This window comes from Nothobranchius furzeri, chromosome 6 (assembly GCF_043380555.1).
Source record: "Nothobranchius furzeri strain GRZ-AD chromosome 6, NfurGRZ-RIMD1, whole genome shotgun sequence".
In the NCBI taxonomy this organism is placed as follows: Eukaryota; Metazoa; Chordata; class Actinopteri; order Cyprinodontiformes; family Nothobranchiidae; genus Nothobranchius; species Nothobranchius furzeri.
In genome coordinates, this window is record NC_091746.1 from 62,989,792 (window position 1) to 63,008,602 (window position 18,811).

General features: G+C 41.3%; 1 protein-coding gene and 1 long non-coding RNA gene across 3 annotated transcripts; both read left to right on the top strand.

Moving 5' to 3' along the window:
* The first annotated feature begins 139 nt into the window (after positions 1 to 139).
* On the top strand, positions 140 to 17,246 carry cops4 (COP9 constitutive photomorphogenic homolog subunit 4 (Arabidopsis)). 2 transcript variants are annotated; one of them, XM_070552426.1, is made up of 11 exons: positions 140 to 272; positions 5,114 to 5,193; positions 5,299 to 5,450; positions 5,543 to 5,646; positions 5,729 to 5,882; positions 12,061 to 12,211; positions 12,324 to 12,494; positions 13,706 to 13,816; positions 14,386 to 14,501; positions 14,622 to 14,706; positions 16,688 to 17,246. In XM_070552426.1, the coding sequence occupies exons 1-11, from the start codon at positions 199 to 201 to the stop codon at positions 16,819 to 16,821; spliced, it is 1,332 nt and encodes a 443-aa protein (XP_070408527.1). In that variant the 5' UTR covers positions 140 to 198; the 3' UTR covers positions 16,822 to 17,246. The 2 variants fall into 2 exon arrangements, with proteins under 2 accessions (XP_070408527.1, XP_015798579.1); XM_015943093.3 differs by lacking the exon at positions 13,706 to 13,816.
* On the top strand, positions 2,474 to 4,878 carry LOC107374816 (uncharacterized). Its single transcript, XR_011520890.1, has 3 exons — positions 2,474 to 2,877; positions 3,331 to 3,631; positions 4,164 to 4,878. It is a non-coding gene; the product is annotated as an uncharacterized lncRNA (long non-coding RNA).
* Positions 17,247 to 18,811: the final 1,565 nt, after the last annotated feature.

Here is an 18,811-nt window from a genome sequence, read left to right on the forward strand (position 1 = left end):
AGAAAGAGAAAAGGGAAATACGTTTATAAAGTTATTTAGTAGCAACCCGTCTTATAAATTATTTCAAAAGAAAACTACGAGATTTGGGGCGTTATTCCTGTGGTTATTCCATGACCATCCCATAGAACCATCCCAGATTCCAAGAAAATACCGGGAAGCAATTGCGCATGCGCGACTCACTTCAGGTGACGCACAATAATGGCGTCCGAGGTGAGACAGGAGCTTACTCAGCTGATGAATTCAAGTGGATCTCACAAAGACCTTGCTGCCAAGTATGTAGCGCTCAATCGAGAACCACTCATTCGTTTTTAATAAAAATGTTTTTTTTTTACGTTACCGCAACAGCGAGTCTCTGCGAGCTTACGTGTAGCTTATGTGTAGGCTAGGCTAAGCTACAGTTAGCTGCTTATTAGCTAGCTCTCCCTGTGAGCCTTAACGTTACAGTATTTCTAAAGACGAATGGTGAAATAATACTGGTTTATTTAGAATCTAGCTTCCTAGCTGTCCCTAGCGTATCCTTGATTTGGCTAAACAAATGCGTGTTTTTCCTTGTTTTCTATTGAAACTCCGTGCATCCTGTGTGTTTTCTGCAATTAACACCCATAATAAAATTTAAGAATCTAAACAGTTTAAGTCACTGTCAGATTAGTTTGGATATTATGTAAATAACTTCCATATGATACTAAAATTGTAAACAATGTCCTCCAATTTACTTATCCTGTGACCTTAAAAAAGAAAATTCGTCTCAAACATTTGATTTTAGATGTTGGAATGAAATTGTACACACGTATTTCATGAGTGATTTTCATGATCGGGTTAGGATACATAGTTGTTTAGTAGTTTTTGTTAATTATTGATAATTAGTAAAATAATATTGATCAAATGAGGAGATGTTGGGGTTTTCATACATCTGCAAAATTCCATAAATGCTCTTTAGATGTATAACAATGTAGAGCTGCAACATTTCTTCTAAGCTTCTTGCTAAATGTTTTAATTCAATTGCATCTTAATATCTCTGGAGTTAATACCAGAGGATGGGAAGTAACGGAAGTACTAATACTTAAGTAGTTTTTTTAGGTATCTGTACTTGAGTATTTTTTTTCTGACAACTTTTTACTCCCTACATTTGAGCCTAAATATCTGTACTTTCTACTCCTTACATTTTCAAAATGGTCTCGTTACTTCGACATTTCCCTCTCGTACTGCACGTATTACACGTATGTCGATGGCGTCATTACGTAACTGTCGGAACAAAACAGAGGGAAAAAAATCAATGGTGCGGCGAGGAGTCCGGTGGGAGCGCGGTTTGAGACCCAGAAGAACACTAACTAACAACATGGATGATGACAGTGGCCTGAGAAATGCTGCAGGTTTGGAGGAGCGATGCATTCATCATCCTTGGCCTTATTTAAAATAACTCTTTAACGTTGTTGGCTCCAAGAACGATTCGTGGCGGATGCGCTGTGTTTTGTGCCAGCCTAAAAACCTCGAGCTTCTGGCGTTTTAAGAATTCACCATCAAATCTGAAAAAACACGTACAGGTAAGCCTGATTTTATTTTTTCAGCTACTGCTGAGCTTTTAGGGCCACAATGGAAACAAGTGTTTTACAGTTTTCTGTGTTACCCTGTATATTTAATGTTTTTATGTCAAATTGTGTAATGGCACTTTCACGTTAGAGTCAGCTCGACCCCCACAGCCAGGTTGTTATCACACAGCCATCTCAGGGACACGGAAGTGAACAAGCACTTGGTCTCCACCATAAAAATGGCACGGAGAAATCTAAACACGAGCGCCAAACATTAGCAAACAAAAACAAAAAACAACTTGTGAGCTCGATCAGTTGAGACTAGTGGGATAAGACAGTTAAAACAATGGAGAACCTCGTAGTGATCAAACAACCGAGCCAATCCTAATGTGTAAGAGCCATTTTATTCTACAATTACATTATCTATGCAAGTAAAAAAAATCAATAAATCAATTGAGTTAATTTAGCATGATTTGTAAGTGAGTTTATAACTTTGGTAATGCAAGGAACTTCAGAGTGAGCAGATATCTGCAGGGGTTGGAGTAATTATCACAGAATATAAATGTTTTGGTCATAGCTGACCCCCCGCCCCACACTGAAAAACGTCTCGCTAGGCTTAGAGTTCTGAACACACGTTTGTCTGGTGTGTGTGTGTGTGTGTGTGTGTGTGTCATGCTCTAAATGTAACACATGTGAGCTGAGCTCTGCAATTGTAGTTATTTGTCAGTTACCCCTTTAGAAAACCAGTTGAAGCGCATTGGGATTTTTTCTTCTTCATCTTGTATTTTGTGGACCTAACTTTTTTGCTCTTCTCTTTGTGTAGAGGAAGCACGCAAATCACCTGGAAAGGTATAATGAGCTAACCTCGCCCAGTCTGAAGCGGAAATTGAACACCGACGACAGAGGCCCAAACAAACAACTAAAATTGTGGGAAACCAAGAGAGTTTCACAAAAAAGCATGGATGATGCCATCATTAACTTTGTTGTACAAGGTCTGCACCCGCTCAGTGTTGTCGAACAGGAGGGTTTCAAAACTTGTGCCTCACCTTACAACCAGATGTGACTGTAATGTCACGAGGCACCATAAAGAACAAAGTTGAGAAAGTAACACTGGAAATGAAGAAAAATCTAAAGGCTGCTTTGAATGTGGTTGAGCACATTGCTACCACCACAGACTGCTGGACTGCACACAGACGAAGTTTCATCGGTGTCACAGCACACTGGATAGAGCCTGAAACCATGGGAAGATGCTCTGCTGCACTAGCATGCAAACAGCTCAAAGGGCCGCACACATTTTCTGCACTCGCTGTTGCACTAAACGACATACATACAGTGCACTAAAAATTTCAATGTAAGTGCCATACCACTTCACTTTTCTAGCTTAGTGACTGTAGTATATGTAATAATAAAATATATATGGAAATATAATGTATTAATAAATATTGCAATTTGTGCATGTATATGAACATAAATGAGAGGGAATAAAAATAAGCTAAGAGGCAGTCTTCTGGTGCAGAGAGAGACGACTTGCACCCTCCTCACAGATCTTTTTTGCAGGCAGGGGGTCAGAAGGTGAAGGGAGGGTGTGGAGAGTTGTTTGTTGAGGGTACAGGTAGACCTGTTGTGTCAGAATGGGGTTTGGGTTAGTCAGTTGGAGGTGTGAATGGCTGTTTTTCAATAGAGGATACGAGTTTAAACTTTTTCAAGATAACAAAAGAGGTCAAACTGCCTTCATTTAAAACTATGGATTCTAATGTCCTGGATTACTGAGAAGCTAAACAAATGCATTTTTGTCTTTTGACAGGTTGACTCCTGCTAAGACAGAATATGCGATGAGTCCATTTGCAAAGGCGGTTGATGTTCTTCAGGGAGAGGCCAGTGTGCAAATGGGATGGCTGGTACCCACAATAACACTACTCAAGAAAAAGCTTCAGCACCTTCGACCTTCCTCCAAGTTCTGTGGGCCTTTGATAGATGCTCTTCAAGGAGGACTTGAAAAAAGCGTTTCCAACAGATGCTTGCTGATCCAGAGCTCATTGCTGCAGCTATTCTTGTCCCCAAGTTCAGGACCTGTTGGACACGTGACAACAGTACCCTGAATCTTGGTAAGAGTTAAGAGTTTTTTTTTAAAATATGAATTATCCATAAAATATTGGATGATTGTTTTTCCTACAATAACAAGTGAAAATCACTTTTAATTTTTGCAAAAATGACAAACCGATGCATGTTACAGGATGATTTAACTCATGAATTATTGTGGGGTATATTACGAAATACAACAAAAGTAAAAAATGATCAGGTCACTCTGACTTCATGTGATTAGTTCACTTTTAGATTATGAAATTCTGAATGTACCGTATAGGACGACCCCCCCTGAAAAGCTGGCGCGCTCTGCTGTTGCAGTCGTAGCGATCCCAGACAACTATCAGCATGTGTCAATGGCTAGACCCCGATTATAAAACGACAACATATTCTTACATTATTTTCAACGAAGAAAACCTCGTCCTATATTCGAGTCAATGCGGTAAATCTGTTTTTTCATACTTTATTTGGTATGCAACAAATTAGCCATGTTATTTTAATTGAGGTGATGAAATTGGTGATAAATTATAATCTTTTTGATTCTGTCATTCATAGGTCTTGGCAACCCGTGGTGCAGCCAGGCAACACGTCCTTTTCTTCAGAGGAGGAGGACTTCTTTTTCACCATCAGGCAGGGCAAGAATCAGGAAAACGCCAAGCAGCTGGAGTCCTACCTGGCCTGTCCATCAGATTCTATGGATATCTTGAAATCTTTTCCAGCAGTATGCAATTTATCACTGAAGCTGAACACACCTCTGCCTGCCCCAACTGCTTGTGAGAGGCTTTTCAGCACTGCAGGACTCATTTTCAGACTCTAAAGGGCACAGGTTGATGCAAAGAACTTCTGATGAAGCTCAATAAGTGTTTTAGTCTCAAACAGTCAATTCCTCTAAAAAGGAAATAATACTTGAAGATTTGAAGTGACTTTGATTCCATGATCACAATGTTTTAAGTCAAGTTGCCGAAAAAACTATTGCAGTTAAATGCTCCCATATGTGGTGATAGCAACAACATTAATAGCATCATATCTCCAGGAATTGTTGTGTTGTTGAAATAAACTTCTCATTCTAAACTAGATGCTTTTTTTCCTGTTATTTAATGTTTAATTTTTTTACCTTTTACTTTTTGTACTTAAGTACTTTTTAGAGCCTGTATTTTTTACTTTTACTTAAGTAAATAAATTCGCTCAGTACTTTCACTTTTACCAGAGTAGTTTTTTTTTTACTCAGGTATCTGTACTTCTACTTAATAAAGAACGTCGGTACTTTTGCCATCTCTGGTTAATGATGTTAGCTAGTTTGTTCCTGCAAATAAATTTGTTGTTTAATGTTAATGGTTTACAATCCCACTGCTACCAATAAAAGTATCTAATGCAATTGTCTAAACCTCTTTATTGAATAAAGATTACATGTCGAAATTGTTTTAGTGTCGATAAAAACATGTTATTGTTTTTAAAGCCCTTTACCAAAAACATTTGTTTTTTCTAATCATAAAAATCTTTTGTAGGTACCGGCAGATTTTGGAGAAAGCCATTCAGTATACAGATGCTGATCAGCTGGAGTCCTTGAAGGCCTTTGTTGAAGCAAGTACGTATTTCTTGTGTCTTTTAAGGCAATCTTAACATTTTGAGGATATCTTATGTGACTGGATGTAAACTGGCTGTTTGAATTTACAATGTCACACTTTTACAGTGGTCAACGAGAATGTCAGTCTTGTCATCTCGCGACAACTGCTCACCGACTTCTGCACACATCTGCCCGGCTTGCCTGACGCCACGGCAAAAGCAGTGTATCACTTCACCTTGGAGAAGATTCAGCCGAGAGTCATCTCATTCGAGGAGCAGGTAAATGCCTTCTCACTCTACGTTACAATTTAGGTTAGTTAATGCACACTTAGGAAGTGAAATTCATGAGAAATGTTCCTGTTTGCTCTCAGGTTGCCTCTATCAGACAGCACTTAGCAACTATTTATGAAAAGGAAGGAGACTGGAGAAATGCAGCTCAAGTTTTGGTTGGCATTCCCTTGGAAACAGGACAGAAGTAAGTAGCCTTTTGTCTCCAGTTTTTGTACATTGCACATTTTAAAAGTCATTTCCCCCACCCCCACCCCCCACCCTTTTAGGCAGTATAACGTTGACTATAAGTTGGATACATACCTGAAAATTGCCAGACTGTACCTAGAAGATGATGACCCTGTGCAGGCTGAGGCCTACATCAACAGAGCTTCACTGCTTCAGAATGAGTCCTCCAATGAACAGCTGCAGATACACTATAAGGTACACAATCTTTATTTATGTTGCAGCTGCCAGTAAACAGGGACACACGCAGAAAGCCTTTTATAATTGTTCAAAACCCGATTGATCAGCCCTACCTCTCACACGAAACACTCTCGATAGCTCTATTCTTGACAGTGTCAGGATCTACCAGGATGAGCCGTTTCAGCGCTCTGTCAATTTAATGCATATCAGTCAAGTCAACTTTATTTATAGCACGTAACAACAGCTGGCCAAAGTGCTTAACAAGCCAAGATGAACAGAAGTTTCCTATAATGCTAAAAATGAGATAAAAGTTCATCAAAAAGTAAAAAACTGACAAATCAAACTGACGTAAAAGCTACTAAAACAAATGCGTTCTCAAACTGAATTAAAAGCACCTGAGAACAGATGAGTCTTTAAAAATGATTTACAACCCGACAGTGATGAGCTGTTGCTGGCCACGCTCGCTCACCTCCTGACTGGCTGATGTGAGTCAAGGGGCTCTGAGCAGAGCCAATGCACCTCCAGCATTGACGAGGGATGTGGGTGGGGTCTCTAATTTTCCTTATTGTGACATCACATGATTAGGGAAACTTTGCAAACATCTCGTAGAAACAAATGCCTTCTGACACTAAAATCTGACTACAATGGTTAGATGGTTTTTATCCTTTTAGAGACAGCAGAGGCCCACGTAGTTACACAATGGATGCAAAAGTGATATTTGCACAATATGTCCCCTTTAAGCCTAATTTATAGTCCTCTGTCTGCTCAACGCCATTACAGTGGATAAGGGAAGTTTTCAGACCTGATTAGCCTAATCATGATTTAGATGATTAGGTTAATAGCTCGTTTAGAGAATCTTTTCATGTTATGCTAATTTTTTGAGATAGGAATTTTGGGTTTTCATGAGCTCTATGCCAAAATCATCAATATTAGAAACAATAAAAGGCTTGAACTACTTCAGTTGTGTGTAATGAATCTAATATACACACTGCTCGCAAGAATTAAAGGAACACTTTTTTTATTGGGCCTGGCATGAAATCAATTAAACCTGTCTGATAATTTCCTGGTTGATTAAGCAGCTGAGGGCATTGTTAATCACTGTCAGCTCTATTGGTGTTCATGGACTTAACGACAGGTGCACTAAAGTGGCAACAATTACAAAACCCTCAAAACGGGACTGGTTTAACATGTAGAAGTCATTTCAAGTTTCTCCCTCTTGATCTTTTTCGGCTGGCTTTCCACTCGTGCTAGTTTTGGCTCTCTACTGGCAGTATGAGGGAGAGGGTGCTCGCTGCAGAACTACAAAGGCGGAGCTGCACCATAAGGTGGAGCTGCACCAGAGTCAGCCCCGCCCATTCACGCAAACTCAGCCTAGCCCACTGACTTCCGTTTTTGTTTTCAACTTTATCGCAAACTGACCTGACCCACATGAATTACGGCTGTTACTAGTTTACAGTCGTTAATGCTATGTTCTATGCTCCAATTAAACAAGATAAATATAACTTGCTACATGACAAAGTCTGAATATATCCCGAAATGAAAAGGTTTCTTTTAGCGAATATCTGCCCACAGCCGCTCTAATAAAACTCCTGTACAACAGCATGTACCATCACCATGTGGGTTCTGTTAGTCCAGTGGCAAGATCGTTTGAGTTAAGTTTTGCTTTCCCCTCAGCTGATGCTGGTTCGGTTCTCGGTGGGGTCGGCAACAATCTATTTTGCCAGCTGAAACATTGAATTTGTTCATATTTTAGTTGTAATGTTTATTTTCAGCAAAATATTTATGTCTCTACAAGTTCTTTGAATTTGGTCGTTCCTAAACAGCATTTTAGTTGAAACTCTGCTCACAGATGGACTCACACTGGCTAAATAAACGAATGAATAAATAAAAAAAAACACATTAGTCATTATATGTTAAACGGCATACCAATAAATTGTTGTAAACATAGTACTGGCAAGTGTAGCTAGAAATGAGGAAAAGAGATTATAGGATATTTCCACTGCTGGGAGGCGAACCCGCGCAAAACTGCATGTCAACCTGACACCATCACCACTACACCACCATATCTGATAAACACTAGGTGGCGTTACATTTTATTATGCTATTTAGTGTGTCTTTGGAGATGGGATGTATGGTTTATTGGCGGTGTCTCAGTAGAAGTCATTTCAGAAATAATTTGTCAGAAAATTCACAGAATATCCAGATTTGAGAACCAAAACCAGACCCGCTTCGGGGGAGGAGACCAAATTGAAGCTGAGATGGGAAGAAAATGCATGAATGAGGCCAAAAATGGCTTTGGCGTGTTTCTTATGAGGAAATGACAATATAACATGATTAAAAGTTCCAAAAGTTAGATTTTTAATTATATGGAACCTTTACAAAAACTGTTCAATTCACTTCTCAACTCCGTCCTCAATCTTGCATTTTTTAGCCATAACACCCTCTTTGGTTCCAGAATGCTATAAAGCCTGACAACTGGAAGGAATTGGACTGACTCTGATAGAATGGGCGGGGCTGATTCTGGAATGGGCGGGGCTGACTCTGGTGCAGCTCCACCTTCTGGTGCAGCTCCGCCTTTGTGGTTCTGCAGCGAGCACCACTTGGTATGAGGCGATTCCTTAACCCTTCAGAAGTTGTACTGGTTGTCCAACTTCTCCAGGATGGCACATCCACATGTGCTGCAGCAAGAAGGTTTAATGTGTCTCCCAGCACAATCTCCAGAACATGGAGGAGATTTCAGGAGACTGGCGGTTATTCTCGGAGAGCTGGACAGGGCCGTAGAAGGTCCACAACCCCTCAGCAGGACCGATACCTGCTCCTTTGTGCAAGGCGGAACAGGCTGAGCACTAGAGCTGAGGAAAATAATCAAATAATCGATGCATCGGGATGCGGACATAAACGATTCTGCATCGTAGAAGAGTACGCCATAATCGATTATAGTGGAATGTAGTTTAGTTTTTTTAACGGCGGCACCAGCGCCACATCCAAATCTGTCAGAGTGAGCGTCCTCCACATTTACCTCCGCCTTAATGTGGTAATGCAGGGCTGAGCGCTAAAGTTGCCACCCGAGACCAAACCGGAACCGAATCAGCCCGACCGGTTCTGTTGGATTTGGGCCGTGAATTATGTTAATTGAGCGGGTTGTCGTGCGGCGCGCTCCGCTCGCTCGATCAGCGACCGAGAGGGAGAGACACTGTCTGCTCAGAGAGACGATCGGAGGACGCTCCTCCAAACCGATGCTCCAAACACGCGTTATTATTTTCATAATTTAATTATTATTTCTCCTGGAATCGCTCAGTCAGACTGCTTGTTGTAATGTAGAGAGATCCGGTCTTGGGAAGGGGGCGGGGTCAATGACGGCGGCTGCAGTGGATCGTCTGTCTCTTTTATTTAGGGACACAGAGAAGTTAAAAGGAGAGAGAAGAAAGAAGTTCTTGTTCCACTTTATTCTTTTGTGTCATGATGATAAACTGATGTTAAATTCAGCTGAAAGAGAAGCTGGGAGGATGCTTTGGTTCATTTTCAGTTACAGGAGACTTGTCTCCTATCTGCTCCTCCAGAGACAGCATGGACATGAGGGTTACATGGTGAGGATCACACAGGACAGGTTAGTGGAAAGGTTTGTAGTTAGCTGGTTAGTGAAAGAGATCCATCAGCTGGGTAATTTAATCCTAATCCAGCCCACAGCCTTCTGCTGGTGTTCTTATCAGGAAGAATAAAACACACATCTTAAATATTATTGGAAGTGTAGAATTTGTTTTATGTTTTATTATTTTCTGCACCAAACAGAACTTGATTCATTCTCCAACATTTCAGAAACGAACCACTGGGTTCAAATAAAATTAAGTCAAACATTTCATTTGGTGTTATTTTTGACACCCTTCAACTGTGGCATAAATATTGGACTCTAGAGCTGCTCAGAGACATTAAATACTCATATATGAACCCATTATGGATTTTATTATTAGATTATGTGTCCTGTAGGTTTTCAGTACTTTTTTAGATTTTGTGAGTTTTTGCAAAGCGTGTTTTTCTCAGCCTGAGGCGTGGTGTTGAACGAGGAAACAGATTGTTTTACTTTGTTAAATCTTCTTAAATGTTTAAAATGTTTTGTCCTAACCTGTTGTGAATGGAGAGCTTTTGAGGGATGGCAGGTTGTGTCACTTACGTTTTAGATAAAAAAATAAAAAGCAATTATCTGACATCTTCTATTTATCGATGAAAACAAATCAATATGAAATAATCGTGATGCATCGGGATATCGAATCGAATTGAATCGTTGACCCAATAATCGTAATCGAATCAGGAGACAAGTGAAGATTCACACCTCTACTGAGCACTGCTCGTGCCCTACAGAATGACCTCCAAAGGGCCACTGGTGTGAATGTCTCTACCCAAACAATCAGGAGCAGACTTCATGAAGATGGCCTGAGGGCCCGACGTTCTGTAGTGGGCCCTGTGCTTATTGCCCAGCACCGTAGAGCTCGACTGGCATTTGTTCAAGAACACCAGAATTAGCAAGTCTGCCACTGGCGCCCTGTACTTTTTACAGACGAGAGCAGGTTCACCCTGAGCACCTGTGATAGACGTGGAAGAGTCTGGAGAAGACAAGGAGAACGTTATGCTGCCTGCAACGTCGTTCAACATGACAGGTTTGGTGGTGGATCAGCGATGGTCTGGGGAGGCATATCCATGGAGGGACGCACAGATCTCTATGGTGCTCTGACTGCCATAAGGTATTGAGATGAAATCCTTGAACCTTTTGTCAGACCCTACGTTGATGCAGTAGGTCCTGGCTTTCTCCAAATGCACGACAATACCCGGCCTCATGTGGCAAGAGTATGCAGGCAGTACCTGCAGGATGAAGGAATTGAAACAACTGAGTGGCCGTCACGATCCCCTGACTTAAACCCAATCGAACATCTGTGGGACATTATGTTTCGGTCCATTAGGCACTGCCAGGTTGCTCCTCAGACTGTACAAGAGCTCAGGGACGCCCTCACACAGATCTGGGAGGAAATGCCACAAGACTCCATCCGTTGTCTCATTAGGAGCATGCCCCGACGTCGTCAAGCATGCACACAAGCTCGTGGGGGCCACACAAGATACTGAAAAGCATTTTGAGTTGCAGAAATGAAGTTTTTGAAATAATGGACCAGCCTGCCACATCTTCATTTCACTCCGATTTTAGGGTGTCTACACAGTTGAGCCCTCTGTAGGCTAACTTTTATTTCCATTAAAAGACTTGGCATCCTTTTGTTCCTAAGACATTGCCCTGTCGTTATTTGTATAGATATCCAACTTCATATTGAGATCTGATGTTTCTAATGTGTTTCTTTAAAGTGTTTCTTTAATTTTTGTGAGCAGTGTATATGAAAGTGTAATGTTTATCGGTACTTTACAGACAATGAACTTTATTACAATATGCAAATTTTTTTGAGAAGGACCTGTATACAATAGTAAATACACTACCGTGGACTAGATATATGACTAATGGTGGCACGATACCCCAGAAAAGCTCTACGCTCTCTGTTGTCCTGGTGGGGAATTGCTTTACAACACACCTCACTGGATATTTTCTCTCATGTCGAACATTTTCTGTAAACCAGTAGATTGTGGGTAGATAAGCCTGTCTGGTACCAACATCATGCCACGTTTAACGTCACTTCTGTCTCTTTTCCTCATTCGAGGTTTCCCTTTGAACTTCAGCAAGTCATCGTCAACAAACGTGTAAAACCACTGAGTTGCAGCCGTGTGGTTGGCTGATATTCGTGTTAACAACCACTTGAACAGGTTACACTTCATTAAAGTTAAAGTTCCATTTATTCATCACACACTGGTGAAATTCATCTCCGCATTTGACCCATCCTCGTGGGGAGCGGTGAGCTGCAGCTGTGGCTGCGCTCGGGAACTATTTGGTGGTTTAACCCCCCAATCCAACCCCGTAAAGTGGAGTGTCAAGTAGGGAGGCATTGGGTCCTATTTTTAAATCCCGACCGGGATTTAAACCCCGATCTCCCAGTCCCAGTGCGGACACTCTGCCACTAGGCCACTGAGAAGATTGAGTAACCAGAGATTGTAAATAGATTTTTTTTAAAATACTCCAATGTGGGAGTCAGAGATGACATCGACCACGTGAATCAGCTGATTATCCTGAAGTTTAAACATCTGCAGTCATGCCTGCTTGTGTTTTTAGGTGTGTTATGCACGAGTGCTAGATTTCAGGAGGAAGTTCATTGAAGCTGCTCAGCGATACAACGAATTGTCCTACAAGTCTATTGTTCATGAAAGTGAACGTCTGGAGGCACTGAAACATGCCCTGAACTGCACCATACTAGCCTCTGCAGGTACGAGCTGTCTGCAGGTTTTATTCGTGTTCAGAAATACTCCTGATGAGTGGAGGAGAAACTTAATCAGCCGCTCTTCGCTTCTCCTTCCTCACAATGTCGTGTGCTTTAGGACAACAGAGGTCTCGTATGCTGGCTACTCTCTTCAAGGATGAGCGCTGTCAGCAGCTGGCTGCTTATGGTATTCTGGAGAAGATGTACCTGGACCGCATCATCAGAGGAAATCAGCTCCAGGAGTTTGCTGCCATGCTGATGCCTCACCAGAAAGCAACCACAGCAGACGGTAGGAAGAGATGGCGCCGTAACAATCTCTGGATCTTTGTTTTCGAGCTGGAGCGGTGATTTGTTGCTCTCTGATTGTAATTGCTGTCTGTAGTCTGGTGTTTTAAAAAAGACATTTAATTCTTTTGACCCATGCTGATTACCCCAACTCTGATTGGACGGCATCTCTGTTTGAAAAAATACTGTTTGTCTGAGTAACGTAAGGAGGCTTCACTTGGTTGTACTTGTACCATCACAGAGGTCACAAAGTGCTTAGAAAATCTAGAAAACTGTCAGAACATCAGCAGGAAGCAAAATATTGCATAGATGGTTGTTCAGAGTTAAAACAGCCAGTCATTCATAAGGGAAAGTCCAAAAATTCCTCAAAGCATTTGTAAATGTTCTCCATTTCCTCATGTGAGTAGCAAGGCATCACTCTAAGGTCGCTGGCATTTTGAACATCTCGGAAAACTTTACGCTAGTCTGAAAGTGTGACAAATAGGAGATAGAGCGATTCCAAATAAAATTAGATTGAATTGTGAACAAATAGGGACATAATTAATATGCTCTGCGATAAGTTGTGACTAGAAAATGTGAACAATGGCTGCATGACTGACTTGAGTTCTGGAGGGGATCCCAACTTTGTGATCTCCCCAGATTTTGTCCCAGACATCTTATTTGTGATTCCAGTAGAAAAAATGTCTTAATATTTTTACTTCCCAACAAATCAGAGTCGGACTTGATCAACAAGTTCAGTGGAAACTAGGGGTTGTATGAACTAGTCGTCTAGTCGACTTCACTGCTCTGTAGGGACTTTTTATGCCTGTCATCGACTAGTCGCTGTCACGTGATAATAAGATGCAGTCCTGGGAAAAGACAGCAGGTGACAAGCTCCTGCGCGTCGGGAGGCGGGGGGGACGCGCTGTGCCAGAGCGTCGGCACTGACACCCTCCGTAAAACGGACATTTAACCAAATTGTGACGTTTACCCTCTTGCAATTTAACCTTCCCCTCACCCCCATCCTAATCTTAACCAGCTTGCGCATGCAAAGCTCTGATTGTTGACACGCTCCAGACATCTGCGTCCTGAGCACCGCCACAGTAACATTATCAAATTAGGTGTCACCACCACCTCACAAACAAATTTAACACACGATCGTCCATGTCGGCTCATTTCCTTTTATGTTTTCTGTCTTTTATGTGTGCCTGATGCGTTTCGCTGCTGTGGAGCCAGGCGCATCACCTTGTCCTCCGGTGACGCACCTCACTTACCCCAAAATTCCACTCTCCGCTCCGCCCCCGCTTTCCGCGGCCGGCGAGCAGCGCACACTCCGCTGTTTTTGTGGTCAGTAGATCTTTTAGAACTGCAGTTCAAAGGTAACTCATAAGGTGAATGTATATGAACCCAGGTAGCAGTTTTTCTTTAGGATTGAGAGGAGATGCAGGAAGATAATAAACAGGCAGGACAGAAAAATAGTCAAATAAAGACAAGTTAGTTTTGTACCTGGTGGCTGCAACAAACAGACACCATTGAAGGTAATCAGAAGTGAGGAACAGAAAATGAAATAATTATTTCAATGTTTAGAGCAGCAGGAACTCTGAGAGGCTGCAGGCGCATCAGTGAGTTTGCGGCCGCTGCGCAGGGGGAGGGGGGAGAGGGCTGAAGCAGAAACTACCGTTGTTAAAAGAAATGTGTTTAACTTTGAAAATGTGGGCGCAATTTTAATTGTCAAAAACTCCAGCGAACCAACCGACCCCTGCGCCGCTTCAGGTGTACGACGTCATCAACGACTAGTCAAAGTCGACTCAATTTTCATTACTTGACTGTCGACTTTAAACAAAATTAAGTCATGCGACCCCTAGTGGAAACACCCTTTCTTTATGAAAAAGGTCTCCCATCTGTCCCCGTCACAGGCTCCAGCATCCTGGACAGAGCCGTGATCGAACACAACCTCCTGTCTGCTAGTAAACTCTACAATAACATCACGTTTGAGGAATTAGGAGCGTTGTTGGAAATTCCTCCGGCAAAGGTGAGATGTTGATCGTTTGCTAGCGACAGCTAGAAACTGTTAGGGAATAAAGTGGTCTTTTTGGCTGTTCTATCGTATAAATCTGATAATAAATCATTGTTTGTCTGTTTATTTATTTAGGCTGAGAAGATTGCTTCTCAGATGATCACTGAAGGACGTATGAATGGCTTCATCGACCAGATAGACGGCATTGTTCACTTTGAAAGTGAGTTTAAACAGCCTTACATGTTTCCTTAAACATACAAAAATGTACTTTGGTTATTTTAATGAGTTTAATTCTTTATTTTCTTTTTTCAAATCTTATTTTGTCCATCAGTATAATGAATGTGTCATCACATTTGTCACTTTATTTGTCATGTTTGTCCATCTCAGTAGATTTGATTAGTCATGCCTGGTTCACACGGCCAGATAGAAAAATTTGTTGGAATATTTTAAAAGCATGAGTGACTCCACACATACTCAAGAGGATTAGGGCCCCTGAAAAGACAAAAAGGACAAGCAGGACAATCCAGACTCATTTCATGTGTCGTTCCACAGATGTGGAATGACCTACCAAGCACCACTAGAACGGGGATGCGTCCTTGCCAATTTTCAAGAAATTCCTGCAGACCCAGCTCTTCAGAGAGCATCTTCTAAACTAACACCCTCCCTGCACCCGTCCCCCACTCTACTGCACACTCCATGTTCGCTTCCCTCTTTCATTCATCATTATTATTATTCTTCATTATGCTGCTTCACAGCCACCTTGGACTGACTGAAGAGTGTTTGTTGTTAGCCTCAAGGGCAACCTGCTGGCTTGATTATCACCAGTAGGTCGCTTTGGACAAAAGCATCTGCTAAATACATAAAAAGAATTCTGACTTTTTGACTCCTGAGATTAAAGAGCAAGTCACCCCCCTACCAGAGTATTACTCCACTCCCACTTCCTGTTTGAAAGATGCAACAAATGCTGTTGCCTAGCAGACCGAGAGGGCGGAGCCGCTAACAAATACACACACACAGGCTCACAACGACATTGTGACATCATATGGTACCAGCTAATCAGCTAATGTTCTAGGGTACCTCTTAGCCAATAGCGATGGCAGATTTAAATTCAACTGCAGTGCAGAGTTTTTACCTGACAACGGCACAACACTGACAGTTTTAGGCAGAAAATTTTAATTTTAACTAAAATTCACTAAAGTGCAAAACTATTGACTACACGTGTCTGCAGCATGACTAGACACGCATTTATATAGTTTATCAGAAAAAAAAAGTTGATTTGGGGTGACTTGCTCTTTAATGTCAAAATTCTTTTTGCCTTTTCAGTGGCCCTAATCTACTCTTCCGTACACACACGATGATAAAAACCCACGAATTTAACCGCTTTGGCCCTGCAGTGTGTGGTTTCTGGGTACACAGCAAAGACAGCACACCACACACATTTCACTTACAAACATTCCCGGTGTGTTGATGAGGTGTGTGGTTTAAGAGCTAGCTGAGGGTAACTAGCTTCCACGCTCGAGTCAGCTCAGACACTCTTGAATTCTCTGTTCTCGTTTTTCTTTTATTCCCAGAAAACTCACAGAAGCTTTGAGAAGACAGGGTCTCATGTGAAGTTGCCGTATATCTTCCCTTCATACATGAAAAATAATAATGGATGGTTTACAAAACGACATCAGGAGTCAAAAAGGAAAAGGGTGTCCCCTAGTGGTGCTACATGATAAGAATCCACTACATCAGTGACTTTTACACCGGTCAGACGGGAAATTTTGCAAACCTCTTGAGACTTGGAAGTAAACAAGCTTGGCAGATGAGAAGTTAGCATTAGCAGTGCACTTCTGCCACCTTGCTTTCGGAGTAGTTACATACATCTAACAGGCAACATACTTGTTTGGCCTCTGGGTGCACCACACACACACACACAATACGGTATCACCTAACATGTTTGATGCTCCTGATTTATGATCAAAGTGGTCCCGACATTCTTCAGAGCGGAACAGAGGGCTCTTAACACACCACACATGGAAGGAATATCTGATAAGATTATCTTAAAAGCCATTATGGTAATCAGAGCCTCCTTAAGATCAACGGAGAGGAGAATCGGGTCAAAAATCAGCATAATAATCTTGCCGCGTGAAACAAGCATTACTTGGAGATGTCAAAGTGACTAAACTATGCTCTTTCTCCTCCCTCTTCTCTGGCAGCTCGTGAACCACTTCCTACGTGGGACAAGCAGATCCAGTCTCTATGTTTTCAAGTCAACAACCTCCTAGAAAAGATCCGCCAGGCAGCACCAGAGTGGGCCGCACAGGCTATGGAAGCCCAGATGACCCAGTAAAGATGTTTACTCCTCCCTGCCAAAAAACCTTTCACTTGTTCCTTTACAGCTTGCTCCTGGAGATCTGTCTTCCTGCTAAAATCGCCACTAATGGAGTTCAAATTACACCGACTCTCAAAAAGAAATGATTATTTGTTTAGGTTTTCTACTTTTACTCCTTAGGATGTATAAAAATCTGTGAATGTACCTTTTGGGTGTAACTAGTTTATAAGTTTCAGTTGGCACACGAATACTCAGCTAACTGACATGTGAAAAGGTCATAAAGAAGACACAAACAACAGATTTGTTTTAGTGGTTTTGCTCCATTATTTCCGCGAGTTTTCATCTTAATTGATCCCGTTGTATCTGTTAGTGGTTCTTAAATGCCTGTTATGTAGCCATCTTGGTGCACACCTGCATTTTCAGTAAAGTTCAAGTTGAAAGAATCTGTTTGGGTTCATGTATTCATGTTCATTCAGGGCACAACTAAAACCAGATTTTAATCTGTGTTTGTGAATGGGTGAATGACACACCATAGCATAATTGTTTGAATGCTGAAAAGCATTCAAACTATTGTTTTCCTGTTTCTCTTTATTGTTTGAATGCTGTTAAGCATTCAAACTATTGTTTTCCTCTTTTCTTCTTATTCTGCTTCCGTACACTTTTTGAACCTCTTCTTCTCCTTCAAATTTTGAGCTATTTCAACAATTTTATATCAAAACGTTCAGCTCGTTAAGCTCTTTCCGGCTATTACTTTTGGCATTGATATCTTTAAAATTTTTCGAGTTATTAAGCTTTTTCTGCGAAAATTTTCCCATTGAAATGAATGGGATTGGTCAATTTTCAGCAAATTCCTATCACTTTTTTGACCTAAAACTCTATTGGGTTCCTTTTAACTTAGAGACTTCATTCAAAGTTTAACAAACTCACAAGACTTTCCTGTTTAACATATTAAAGAGGCATTTTTGAATATCTTTTACGGTTTTTATAAAATCGCAGGTAGAAGTTGAGGTACGACTTGAAATTTTCAGAAAAATTCACAAAAGTTATAATGGGGAAAGATAGGAGCAGTGATCCTCCCTTGCTCCATTTCTGGCATTGTCCCGAGAGAACCGTAGGTCAGATTGAAATGAGACACATGCTGGCTTACATCTAACGAATATATCTTCGTTTTGAGCTATAATTCATGACTGTACTCCAAACATTGTGGTCGTACGGTGCAATTGTTTGAGAAAATTCAAATTAAAAAAATGTCTCTCCCCACTCTAAACTGAAAGTTCCGCACTCTAACTTTTGAACTTCACATCTTCTGTGAACAACTCTTTACTACCCCCAGACCGTTTGGACTACCAAAACAAATTATAACTCAAAAATTAGGAACTTTTGTCAGCTTTTCAGAATGGGTTTCATTTTATCTGTAAGTGTTACCGTTCTTTCGCTACAAGCCTCAGAAGGAGAGACCCAGATTCTGCTTCATTGAAACCCATGTTAAAGGAACAGAGATTTTCTCCACTGATCGGCTTCAGGCAGCTAAAAGTTTCTCGTCATAGCTTCAAGACAATTCACGGTAGGCACATAAAAATCCACACAGATGACCAACAAAGCCTTCTGCCGCTCATGCTTTTTGAAATTTTCAATTTGGTGTAGTACTTTTTGAATGGTGATGAGAAGTTTGACAGGTCCAATTTCACATCTGAAGGACAGATTTAAAGGCTTCTCATTAACAGGAGTACAGCTGCAGGCCTAAAAATAGCTGGGTGAAAAGGCAGTGCTGCTCTCTGATTGGTTGAGAGTGTTCAACCATTTTCTGTCCAATCAGGATCCGGCACCCATATATATGACACATCAAATCGACCAGTTTGGTCTCAGGAATCTTGTATTCAATTTTAAATGCGTTATCTGTTACCATGGCAACACAAGGAACTACATATCACTTTAACCAAGTCTCACAGGAATGGATATTAAAAAGCTGAACATTGAGCCAATAACAGAGTCCTGTTTTTGATCTTTT